The 13,142-nt window shown below is 37.6% G+C and overlaps 1 protein-coding gene across 11 annotated transcripts in view; it reads right to left on the bottom strand.

The window, feature by feature from the left end:
* Positions 1 to 13,142, bottom strand: part of MBD5 (methyl-CpG binding domain protein 5) — a 475,447-nt gene that overhangs the window by 15,031 nt on the left and 447,274 nt on the right. For all 11 annotated transcript variants that reach the window (XM_063647444.1, XM_063647445.1, XM_063647443.1 and 8 more), the window contains 2 exons: positions 12,536 to 12,744; positions 7,882 to 9,090 (listed from right to left, as the gene is read on the bottom strand). In XM_063647444.1, coding sequence (XP_063503514.1) covers positions 7,882 to 9,090; positions 12,536 to 12,744 — 1,418 coding nt within the window. The remainder of the gene's footprint in view (positions 1 to 7,881; positions 9,091 to 12,535; positions 12,745 to 13,142) is intronic.

The following is a 13,142-nucleotide window of genomic DNA, read 5'->3' as shown; positions in this document are numbered from 1 at the left end:
AGGCAGGAGAATTGTTTGAACCTGGGAGGCTGGAGGTTGCAGTGAGCCGAGATCGCACCATTGTACTCCAGCCTGGGCAACAGGGCGAGACTCCGTCTCAAAAACAAAACAAAACAAAAACCAAACAAACAAAACGAAGAACCTGCATCAATGATCCTAGATCACTTTTAAATAAAGTCGATTAACCGGAGATGATGTTAAAATTTTCTGCAGGCTTTAATCTTGATAACACCTCTCTTTGTGAATTCTTTGGTGCTCCTTATTGCTGAAGCACAGCTGTTGTGCAAACGTCAAAGAATAATGGAGCTCTAGCCACATCATCGATCTTATAACAGAGTTGACCTCAAGCTCCCCTTTTCAGTCTTTACTTCCCCATTCCATTTCTACAAAGTCCTGTTGTTGGGGAATGGCATAATGTAAGGAGTGCTACATTTAGAGTAGAAGACCAGGGTTGGGACCTGGCTTAACTACCTGTGATTTGTATTCTTTGGGATGCCACTTCTCTGAGCTTCAGTTCTCCCATCTGTAAAATGGGGATAATTCTGCACATCTTTGTGGCTCATTGAAAGGGTCTAAAATGACCACGAACATGAAGGTGCTTTATGAACACCAAAGCAGTCAAAGTGCCACTGGTGGTATGTAAAATTATTTAGGTAAAACAGGGACAAACCTTTAAATATTCTTTTTTAGTGTTTCTTTTTTTAGAGACAAGGTCTCCACTCTGTCACCCAGGCTGGAGTGCAGTGGTGTGATCATAGCTCATTGTAACCTTGAATTCCAGAACTCAAGTGATCCTCCCACCTCAGTCTTCCAAGTAGCTAGAATTATAGGGGTGCACCACCATGCCTGGCATGCTCATTGCAGCCTTGACCTCCTGGGCTCAAGTGATCATCCTACCTTAGCCTCCCAAGTAGCTGGGACCACAGGTGCATAGCATCATGCCCGCTAATTTTTAACAATTTTTTGTAGAGATAGGGTTTCATTATGTTGCCCAGGCTAGTCTTGAACTCCTGGCCTCAAGTGATCCTCTGACCCCAGACTCCCAAAGCACTGGGATTATAGGTGTGAGCCACTGTGCCCGGCCTCCTTTGCATATTTTTAATAGTTATATTATTCATATAAGTTTACATTAGAAAAATACAAGTAACATTATGATTTTAAATATACAATATCCTAGGATAAAACTAAAGTTGTTTAAATTTAAAAAGTGGCTTGAATAGTGCCTAGTACATATGTGCCTAATAAATATTTATTGAATGAATCAATTAAGTGATAAATTTAAAGAAAAAATTTAAGTAAATAATAATATATGTAATATGCAGCTTTAGCTGAAGTCTGGGAAATATAGCTCTGAAGTAGAAAGCAAATATGAGGCATTTATTAGGTTCATTATCAAACATTTATTAAATAGTAAATATTAAAAATAATATATATGTTTTTAAAATAACATCTTCAAACTGAAAAATTTTCTGCTAACTTAAGTGCAATATTTCAATATTTTTTAAAGACTGGGAATTAATATTAAATGATAAATAATTTAGAGTAAAAAGTTGATTCACCTGTGACAGAAAGGATGAACCTAATTGTTTTCCAACAATAGTACAATAGTTCTCATGGCAGAGTACTAATCATTCCTTTAAATGAATCCCAATTTTTTCAAATGAACTAACCAAATTCTCTTTATCACAATTTAGTGGTATTATCTGAGGCCTTTTTTGGTGCTTCCTTTCTTCTTCACTTTGGATAGCAGTGTTTTTAAGCACTGGGGAACTACATTACAGGACAGGGGTAAATCCATTCTAAATGTGAAAACAATTTGCATATCAATCCACAACACATAGATAGAATTAAATGTTTCAGATAAACTTGTAATTTCTAAGGAAACTGCTTAAAAGTTCATGTAACAGAAGCAAGTAGTTGCCTCAGACCTGAGATTCTATTTCCTGCTTCCTATCTGAAATTGTATGGACAGGCTCATGTAGGCTGTGTTGGGCTCAGTTACCTATGCGAATGAAGATAGGCCTCCTAGTCCTCTTTAATCTGGCTCAGGAAAAAAGTTCACAATATTTCACAATTCACTACTGTAAAGTTTACAGTTGTTGTACTCAACTTAGTCTTTTTCTTTATATTCACATTTTTGGTCTTTGCTAGTTCTTCATTTTTATTATCTTTCAAATTCTGATCAGGAATTGACTTTGTTGGCCTGGATTTTATCTTTCTTATTACTTTTGAAAAACTATTTTGCTCCCTTTCAAGGAGTTTCTGGTGCTGACAGGGCATTGATTGCCTCTGTCACACCACCAACCAAAATGCAACCCAAGTATTGAGGATGCTATGGTACAGAGAAAAGGATTCATTTCCAATAGCGGTTAAGAAAATATAAAAGGCAAAGTGAGTACACCAAGAACATTCTCAACAGAGAATTATAGTACCAAAGAATACAAACAGCTAACACTGATAAACACAGAAAGAACATTCTTCAAAGTAAAATGTATGAACATCACAGGAGGACGCACCTCCCAAAGTTAGTTCCCGGGGCTCAACTTCTTAAGTTACACACCCCCAGAATGCGAGGTAAGTTGTCTCTGGTTATGCTCCATGCTGTCAAAACACGTGTGTGTGTGATGCTGAACTGACATACAGAAAAATGTATTGCCCCCCAAGAGATTTGGTTATGAGTTTTAATAAAGATGAGTTTTGTTGGTTTTGAACGACTATTCAGAGAGCTGTTTTTATCTCTACTTGCCAGAAATAACTGTATGGAAAAAAGTCAAAGAGCAGTTTTGAAGAGGGAAGACCCTACCCACTTATGCTTTGAAAATAATGTCTTCATTTAACCAGGTAGTGTAGAACCGAGATGTAGACCTTTTTTTGGTAATCAGGTGTCTCTGTATCTGTCCAACAACAGTCATTTCTTTGAAAAGAAACCTTTTGGTGCCAGTCTAGTAATAAATTATTTCTTAAATTTGGCTTGGGTCAGAATATACATCAAATGTAAGAGCAATGATATATGAAGACCAGTGGGAGGATGTTCAAAAAGTAAAAATGATCTATGTAGAAAAAAATAAAAATTTTAGTTTTTGATTATTACTGCTTGAGAGGCAACCCTTTTAAGCTAGTTAACATAAAATTAAAGATGACAGATGACAATTATAAAATATATTTTAGAAAACGAGCATTTCCTTTAAATTTAAATAGTTATTGAAATAGGTACATAAAGATAACCATTTCCTCCATTGTTGCATAGGCTTAAAAATGTTTGCATATTAAGGCATAGAGGTGTAATGTCAGAGGTAGCCATTTTCTTCCCAAGAATTCCCTAACATTATGCCAAGATCTGGAAGTGAATCTGTCCGGTTCTGGCTATGTACTGGAGCACAGCACTGAGGTCTTATTCCTGCGCACTGAGCCACGAACAGTAAAGGGTTCATGGTTCAGAGAGAAACTTGCACCAGTTATTTAGAACAAGTATAACCATCTCCCAGAATGTACTTCAATTTTTTTTATTTTTTTTTTAATTTTTTTTATTTGAGACGGAGCCTCGCTCTGTCGCCCAGGCTGGAGTGCAGTGGTGTGATCTCGGCTGACTGCAAGCTCCACCTCCCGGGTTCACGGCATTCCCCCGCCTCAGCCTCCGCAGTAGCTGGGACTGCAGGCACCCGCCACCACCCCGGCTAATTTTTTTGTATTTTTTAGTAGAGACGGGGTTTCATCGTGTCAGCCAGGATGGTCTGGATCTCCTGACCTCGTGATCTGCCCGCCTCGGCCTCCCAAAGTGCTGGGATTACAGGCGTGAGCCACCGCGCCCGGCCCAGAATGTACTTCATTACAAATTGTTAACCAAGGGGAAAAAACACGTTAGGAAGGAGATAGCACTTCCTGAGTGGTAGAATACAAGGCACATAATGTCCTCTAATGCTGTCACATAGCTTCAATCTTAGGAAAGTAATACATACAGGCAATTCATCCCAACTTTTCACAGGCTGTTAAAAATCTCCACTAATTAATATTGTTTTACGGTGAAAGACAGTTATGTGAGAAGGTAGAGGAAGAAAGTCTGAGTTGATTTTTTTTTAGAAACTTTGAGGAAAGAGGAACTTTCAAGCTCACTCAATAAACTGAGTGCTTTAAAATGCTTTCAAGTAGAACTCCTGCTTGAAATTAACAGCTAACACCAACTTATAATCAGATATGCCAACTTGTACATGTGCTGTAAACATAGTTATGAACTATTTCATTCATTGAATGTAATCCTTATAATCCTTTACTCTCAACCTGGTTAATAAATCCTTTATACATGGACAATGCAGAGGTAAACGATAACTAAGGTCAAATTACCACAATTCCATAATGGTGGAACCTAAATTAATAAGACTGTCTAACATAAAGGGCAGAGAATAGGAGGTTAATGTTTACTGAACCTCTTTGATGTGCTAGATAATAATCTACAGTATTTCACTGAATTCTTACGGCATCTCTTTGAATAGAAATTAATATTCTCACTTGAAAGAGGTGAGTAGCCTGCAGCTTCTAGGAGATTAATATACCTACTATGACCACTTAGGTAACTGGCAGAGCTAAGATTAGGCTCACATCAGAGTGCCCCAAACCCATGCCTCTTTCTGCTACACCCTGCTTTTTCTCTAGTTCTCTGCAGACTGTGTTTATATAGTATTCGATGTCTAGAAACCATACCTTTTAGGAAATCATGTCAGAAACTACAGAACATGTCTAATGCATATCAATAATCTGCTACATTTACTATCCCACCAAAGACCGAAAAGGCCTTTCTAAGATCATAAGCTGACCAAGTCAGTTACTATTATGACCAACAGTGTCTGCTAAAATATTAATGTATTGACAATGGGGAGGTCTCAGCCCTTGGCAATTATCAGTGCTCTGATCACACAGCATTGACTTCCTTAGACCAGAGACCATTCACGCAACCTAAAAATAGGAGAGGCACCCAGCTTGTTTTGAAATAGTAATCTTCTATCCTGTCAATTAATTATCTTTATTTTCTATTTTGCCTGCTTCCATAAAGAATTTGAGTGGCTTGCTGAGAACAAAGCCTGTAACTGAAAATAATAAATGATATGTTGTAGGGTGAGTCAGGGGTAATAAATCTATTCTAAAACTTAAGTTAACATAGATTTTTATCTGGTGTGATCTGACAGAATCTTGGATTCTTTGGTGGACATAGAAATAGTATGAAAGCTGAGAAGCTAAGAAAGTTTAAAGTGATAATGTAGGAAAATTGTTTGGCAATTTTTTTCTTCCTAGACACTACAAAGATAAACACTATGGAAAATGATCCCACATTCCACATTAGCAAGGCGGAATGAGAAAGGTTTTACTATAATAAACAGATTTGGACCTAGTCTCTGCCTTTCTGCTTTAGACTTTATAAAAATGTCAGGCATTGCCATAGTGTACAGAAGGTAACCTAAGGCAATGCTTACCTTTCTAGAAGCTGAAGTCCAGTTATTAGTTTACAAGGCTTTATCCAACATTCTTAGGCATTAAGGAGTTCTACATAAATAAAATTACATCAAAATTGGTTCACCTGAATGAGTACAAATTTTAAAAAGTGTTCTACTAGATATCTCTCTGAAATACATCCTGTTTTGTCTTATACAGATATTGAACATAGTTTTACTTTTTCTTCCTGTACTAGGGCCATTAATATATCAGACACTTGGCTTGAAGTCAGACAGACCTCTGTTTGAATTTTTACCTTTTCTGGTGTTGTAAAATGAGAACTTTGACTCACGGAGCATCACTAAATAAGGTATTGGGAAGTCTTGTTTTGTGTTGTATAGAGGAATAAAGAATGTTTATGAAGTAGTACTTAGTTTACTTATGCGCAAAAGTGTGGTAGGTCCTGAAAGGACCAGAGGTTTTTAAAAATGCTGAGTCCTTAGAGCTTCTAAGGCTGTTATACCTTGCTTTTTAAATGATAGATAAATGTTTCATGTATTATCATTAATATTTGATTGCATGTTTTAGTTTTTCACCTCTAAATGTGTGCTTTAAATTTTCTGAATTACTAAAAATACTTTTAGTGTATAGTATATCTTGATATAAAGGTTTTTACTTGAGAATCCAAAATGACAAGGTCAGCCAGTGAGAGGAGGAATATATGAATTTACAGCAACAGTTTTATGTTTCCTATTACAATTCATCTATTGCCAAAATTAAGGAAGAAGAATCTGGATTTTAAAAATATTATTTTATAGTGGAATGAATACTACATACTACTTTGCTTAAGTGAAGAAAAATATTTTTCTCTTCGTTTTTTTTTTTAAAGTACATCTCCCCTAACATCAGTGAATACCTCAGTCTCAGGAGTTTTCGAGCAGAGATTAATCAGAAGATCTAGACCATTGTTTAATGTGAAATGTGTTAAAAGTACATGCCTTTATTCTCCTAAAGGCATAAAAAGATATTTAGACAAGACATTTAGCACAGGGAGAATGCCTCCAGGGAAGGGAGGCCATATCTTTTTTTTTAGTTAAGCTTTTGGTAAAATGGCACATAAAAAAGACTTAGTTCGTTTGCACAGACATTGTAAAACAGTTCAGTGTCTACATCTTGTATTTGTAGCAGTTCCATTTATATCATAAAAGCCCACTTTTTCTGTTTCTAATTATTTCTTGAATAAACTGTCAAAAATATTTGGGTTTTTCAACCTAAAGAATGTTTGTCTGATCTCAGAGAGTGTAGAGAATAAAATATTTTGTGAATAGGGGTATGGAATTCATTTTCTTATCAAATGTACAAACATTATGCCCAGAGTGTATCCTGACAAGTATATATTAGGCATTATGAGCAAGGTTTTAGGACCTCCTAGTCATTTGGAGAAAGACAATCCTTTTATTGTGCTGGCAAAAATGCTTTTGGTTTCCTGTCATTAAACCTAAGTGCCAGTGAAAGTTGGAGCACAGTTGAAATTGCTTTATACAATATACTCTTCACGAGAATAATATATACCTGTAAGAGTAATTTTTATTACCTAAGAAGATGAAAAATTATATGTTTTTCATCATATGGGGGAATGTGCATAATTATCTCCTGGTCAGATATAAATTTTTCTATCTACTTTAAACACTCTGCATATTTCTTGCCTAGTGAGCCAATTCCACCATTTTTGTAAGGGCCGAAAAAAAAAAAAAAAAAGCCCAGAAGACCCCTACTAATTTCTTTTAAATTGAACGGTAGTTTCATGGAGAAGCTTTCATTTAATTTATGTGATCTAATTGTGTTAAGTAGAACCAGACTATGAGGTTAAACATTTCCATATGTTTTAAAGGCCCAGAACTTTTCCTGAAAGGAGACATCATTCTGAACTCAGACTTTACCTGCTGCTTCCAGAAACGGCTGCAACTCCACCCAGACTGTACCCCCTTCCCAGCTGTGTGTGCCACATGTAAGCACATGGAAGAGATGCCGTCCCCTGGCGCAACGGTTGCCTGGGGGGGCCTTACCCCCGCCACACTCCTGGACCTCCAAAGGCTACCAGATTTTTTTCCCCAGTCATTGACACTTGCCTTCCTCCTCTGTGTATGAAATGAAGAACTAGGTAACTGTAGAGAGGGAAGGCAGAGTTGACCAAATTCTGGAAATCTGGTTCCTGGCTTACAGCCACCCTGAGCCCTAGTGTGATCTATAAATGCTTTACAACTCACCCCTTGTTGATACGACATTTTGTTGACTATAACCATCCCCTCTTCATTTTATGCTCCAGAAGCTTGTGAGACCTCAATGAGTCATGAAGAATCCTAATTTCAAATCCAAAGAATCCAAAGTGATGATAACAAAAAGCAATAATTGATATCTGAACAAAGGTTAGTATTTGACAATGGATAAAGATTGGTATACCTTCCCTTCCTCGGGGCTTTGTTGACATGAATTGTGAACGTCGTCTTCTCTTACTAATTTTCCAGGCCAGGAAGTCAGTCCTTTGATTTGGCCCCAGACCAAGTCGCCAACATTGAACGTCCTTGGTCTATAATGTATCAATTCATTTGAAGAGGGGGAGTCTGGATTCCTTAGGTCATCTTCACTACTAATGCTTTTAGCATCTGAAGGGCTAGGCACACACCCATTAATGCTTTTGGCATTAAAGTCTCCATTGTAATGGATGTAGTCTTTGACCAGAGAATTTTCCAAACTATTTGAGGAACTTGGAGACTGCTCCTCTAGGACCAGGTCTTGCTTTGCAGTGCTTAGCAGCTCTCCAAATCCCCGACTCTGTCGAGGTCTATTCCCATTAATGTGTGCACATCTTTCCACAGTGTTCTCTAGTCTCTCCTTAAAACTCATCATAGTTCTTTTGTAGTTATTATACCTGAAATTTTCCTCTAGAATTTTATCCCCTGGACAGTTTCTTTGTGGTAACAGTATTGGGTGCTGTTCCCCAGGCAGAAATGGCAGTGTAGAGACATTGTTGGACCGTTCATGACAAGGACTACTGTGGATATGGCCTGGATGATCTAAAAATTCCTCGTACTTCCACCTGTTTCGCTCCCCTCTGGGGCTTTGCTCCCCGTCCCACTGTTTTTTGGATGTGTGGCAACTTGCTGACTTGAAATATTCAAACCCATCTCCTTCGTTCACATTTTTCCCATGGTCTAGATTCTTGGGCAGCCGAGCCCCTCTTGAATTCCTCAGCCTACCATCATGATCAACACCTCCCATGTTCCGTCCATGAATGACCGCACTGACAGCACTGGAGAGATTTAATGGGTCACCAATTGAGGCAGTGAAGGCACTCATGGCACTCAGAGCTGGAATGGGGCTGATCTGAGTTGTACTGTTGACTGCAGTGGTGATGACAACCTGCATTCCTTTGCTGGCTGCATCGACAACTGCTTTGTAAATGGCATCTACGGAAGCATCACCTGGGCCACCCACAACGAGGCCATCCTTCACCTGTTGACCAAGAGATGGGTCAATCCTCGGTTGCAACTCACAAGGTGTATCTTGAAAAGGTGCAAGTGTAGTGTTTGGATTCTCAGGAAGTGCTGTGAGCCCAGGCTGAGTGCTTATTCTTTTGTTTAGGAGAGCTGCATCTTCCTGCATTCTCACCTTGAAGAAATAGACAGGAAGCAGTGAGAGAAAGGGAAATAATTTTAAAGGCCTCAAAGAGAAAGACTATAATTTTAAAATTTACCAAAAGACAAACAAATATAACAAGGAAGGAAATATAAAGAACAAGACTCAAAAAATGAAATAAAAAGTCGCTTTGTATAGGAAAGCTTATGTCTTGATTATATTTGCATGCTGTTTCTTTGGTTAAAATCATTCAACAGATTTTAAAAAATCATCATTGTGAAACATTCTCTAGAAAAATTAAACTTGAGGTGGCTGGACAGAAAACGTACTCAGGTTGGGATGACTCCATTTATTTAGTGTCATTATAGGTCTTTGCAATTTAGGATTCAAAAAGAGTCAAGTCACAGATAATCAAATTAGCAAAGGAGAAAGATTTTGAAAATGATTTCTAACTCACTGATGTTTCCACTTAACTAAGTGAAATACAATATAAAATTTTAAAAAAAATATAAACTCCTTTCTTAATAATAACATGACACTAGTTTTCAGATGGGGTAGTAATACCTGCTCCTCAACCTTTTCAGGCTACATCCCCATGCTGTCAATAGTGACATGGCTGTCGGCAGAAGTGATTCTCAATTGGAAAGTGGTGGAGGGAGAGCATACTTACCAGGGGAGCATATCAGAATTCCAGTATAGGAAGGATGAGGGCAGTTTGAAAAAGTGCCCAAGGTAATTCTAATTTTACCACCCACCCCCTGCCCCCGCACCACCTAAGAATTACTGCTGTAGACCTTTGATACTTTGGACTTTCAGATTTTTTTTTTCCACAATGATCTCTCTCTTTCTTTACATCCTTCCCTGCTAATCCAGAACTTGGGATCTGTTGACACATCAGCCTCTCTCTTGCTATTATCACCCTGTCTACATCTACCAGGCAAAATCCCAATCTTGGATCAATTCAACTGCCTGCCTTATCTACATCTACAGTGAGGATGCTGAGTATTTGTCTATAGGAATTTGTAGCTTCCAACCTCAGTTGAGGGCTTATTGCTGCCCATCAATCCTAGATCTTCTAGTTAGTTATCAATCATTTCCACAACTATTCAAATCTTCACCAACTTCTTCACCATCTCCCAGACTATTCTTAGTAGATGATCTTACGTAATAGAGAAAATAAAGCCCATCAGGCAAGAATTCTCACAATTTCTTGTACTCTGATACTCCCTGCCCCCTGGCAGCAGACTTCTCTGCAACTATACCTGTCCTAAATTCTGTTCTGCTTCCCATATGAGGGGTCCCTTCTGCTCTCTGAGGGTGTGCCCTCCACTTATGTTCTGAATCCCAAGCCCCTTCCTCAAGGATCCTGTCTTATTTATTATACCTTCCCTCCTTTATGTTCAATCTCTTCCACTTTTCTGGGTCTTTCCTATAGCACATGATTATGTTCATGGCTTACATATTTTAAAGTTTGCATTCATCCTACCCCCGACCCCCTGCTGGGGCACTGCCCTATTTCTCTTATGTTCTTCAAAGTTAAGTTTTTTTCAGAAATAAATTTGTTGTGTGTATTTGAAGTTAACACCATGATGTTATGGAATACGTATACAGATGGTAAAGTGGTTACTATAGTGAAACAAATTAGCCTATCATCTCATATAGTTGTGTGTGTGTGTGTGTGTGTGTGTGTGTGTGTGTCAAGAAAGCTAAAATCTTCTTCTTTAATCTATACTCTTTAATTCCTAACCTCCCATTCTGTTCCTCCATTTTGCCATCTGGCTCCTGCTCTCACCACTCCAGCAAAACTGCATTCCACTAAGTCACTGATGATGTCCTAATTGCTAAATCTAATGGATTCTCTTCAGGCTTTATCTTACCTTTTTTCTCAGTGACACGGTTGAGCACTTCCTCTTCCCTTCTAAATTATTTTACTATGGAAGATATATATATTATGATAAAGATACAAGTTTTCTTCATCATTACTTCTCACCCAAACTCAGTTTCTTACCCTAAACTCCAGTCCTATTTCCTTTCTTAGAACGAACCAGCACTGGAGTGCATCATTCTTACCTCCCTTCCTTGCTCCCCTCCTTCTTTCTTTCAACCTAAATGGGATGGTACTAGATTCTGGATCCCACACCCCCTCCTCAGGAATCCTGCCTTATTTATTATCCCTTGAACATAAAGATGTTCCACTTTTCTGGGTCTTTCCTTTAGCGTATGATTATATTTACAGCTTCCAGATTTAAAAGTACTGTTCTGCAATACTATAGCACTGGAGTCTTGCAGTCTTACAGATCTTTCCATATCAGATTATGTAAGTCTACCTAATTTTCTAAACCACCAGGTAGATGGATATACTGTACCATAATATACTTAACTATTTCCCTACTGATGGAGTGGTTCATAATTTTTGACACCACAAATTATATTGCACTGAACATGCGCTTGTTTGTTCACATTTGAAGATTTCTCTAAAATGAGATATTAATACATAGAAGCTGAGCTTCTGGTTAAAAGATATTTAAAAAATCTGATATGCTATCAAATTACCCTCCAAAAGGACTGTATCAGCATATAATCAGATCAACAGTAATCTGAGAGAATCTATTTCCCTGCACCCTTGTCAGAAATGGATATCATCAATCTGATGGACACATTAGTGTGATAATTTATGTAACTCTGATTGTTATTTTCATATGTTTTTGATACTTTATCTTTCAATTTCTGTGAATTGTCTGTTCATATCTATTGCTAATTCTTTTCTAATCAATTGTCCTTTCTCTTCCTGATTTGTAGGAGCTCTCTTTACGTTGTAGGTGTTAATTATTTAGTATGTATTAGGAAAATATTTTCTGCCAGGTTGTCATTTGTCTTTAGCTTTGTTTAGAATATGCTTGATCATACAGAGATTTTAAATTTTTATGTATTCAAATTTGTTACTTTTCCTTTTGACTGCCTTGGTTTTCTGTCATGCTGAAAGAGCCTTTTCTACCCCAAGATTATTTTTAAAAAGCCCATATTTTCTTCCTATGTGGATTTAGTGTTACTCTTTCCACCTACCTCCTTAACCTAGCAGGAATTTATTCACTTCGTGGAACTAAAGAAATACCATGTGGCTGAGGCCAGGGGAAGAGTGGTGAGAGCTGAGGCTGGAGAGGGCGGACAGGTGGGCATGCAAAGGAGGTGAGTCTCAGTCATGAGAACAATGATAAATGACAAAATGGCTTATGAGGGTCACACGATCAGTTTTTACTAACAGCTCCAAAAGAACTGCTGAGATACTTCAGACAAAATTAAAACAAGAAAACCTTCACACAAAAGACTGGAATGTTTAACAATACTCATGATTGAGAAATAACAGTAAATAGAGGTGAAAGGGCACATAACCTACTTTTTTCACCCTTTCCCCCAAATTAAGTGTTTAAACAAACCCAGACATTGTTTTCTTCTAAAATGACATAGGGGAGGAGAGTACCTGAAAGTTCTGAAACAGACAAGCCATGGGGTTATTGTTAGCTGGGCAAGGAATTGTGGACTGTCCTTGGAACGCCTGGAGATTCTGGTACCCCTGGAGAAGTTGCTGCTGTTGCTGATTTGGAGGAAACATCTGATTGTTGTTTAACAGCGACTGTAGATGAGTCAGTTGATGGTTATTCAAAGTATTGTTTATTGATGACATATCACCTACAGTTTGAAAAACATAAAATATAAATAAATGTGATTCTTCGGAGATTCTATGCCTCTCTTTGTATCTGAGAATTCCTGAAATAGAAACTAAGTGCTATGCTTACTTGGGTAATGCTTTTCTTTTTTACTTCTCAAAGTCTTACTAAGTGGTAAGGAAAGAGTAGCTTTATTATTTAGTTTTATCTTGTATAATTAGTTTTTTAATTTTATATCATGGAAAGACTACTTAGTCTTTGCTCTATTCATTAGGCAGTCCTTATATATTGAGCTGCAGTGTCATATGATTCCTTGATCTATTTTTAGATTTTAGATCTATTTTAGAGCACCTAAAATTAAAGGTTGGAATTAGTCCTATAATGTTTTAGCAATTGTAAGTATCTGACCAGATAATTAAA

Source organism: Pongo pygmaeus, chromosome 11 (assembly GCF_028885625.2).
Source record: "Pongo pygmaeus isolate AG05252 chromosome 11, NHGRI_mPonPyg2-v2.0_pri, whole genome shotgun sequence".
NCBI classification, from domain to species: domain Eukaryota; kingdom Metazoa; phylum Chordata; class Mammalia; order Primates; family Hominidae; genus Pongo; species Pongo pygmaeus.
The sequence above is the reverse complement of the archived record's forward strand: the minus strand, read 5'-3'. Positions and strand labels throughout refer to the sequence as shown.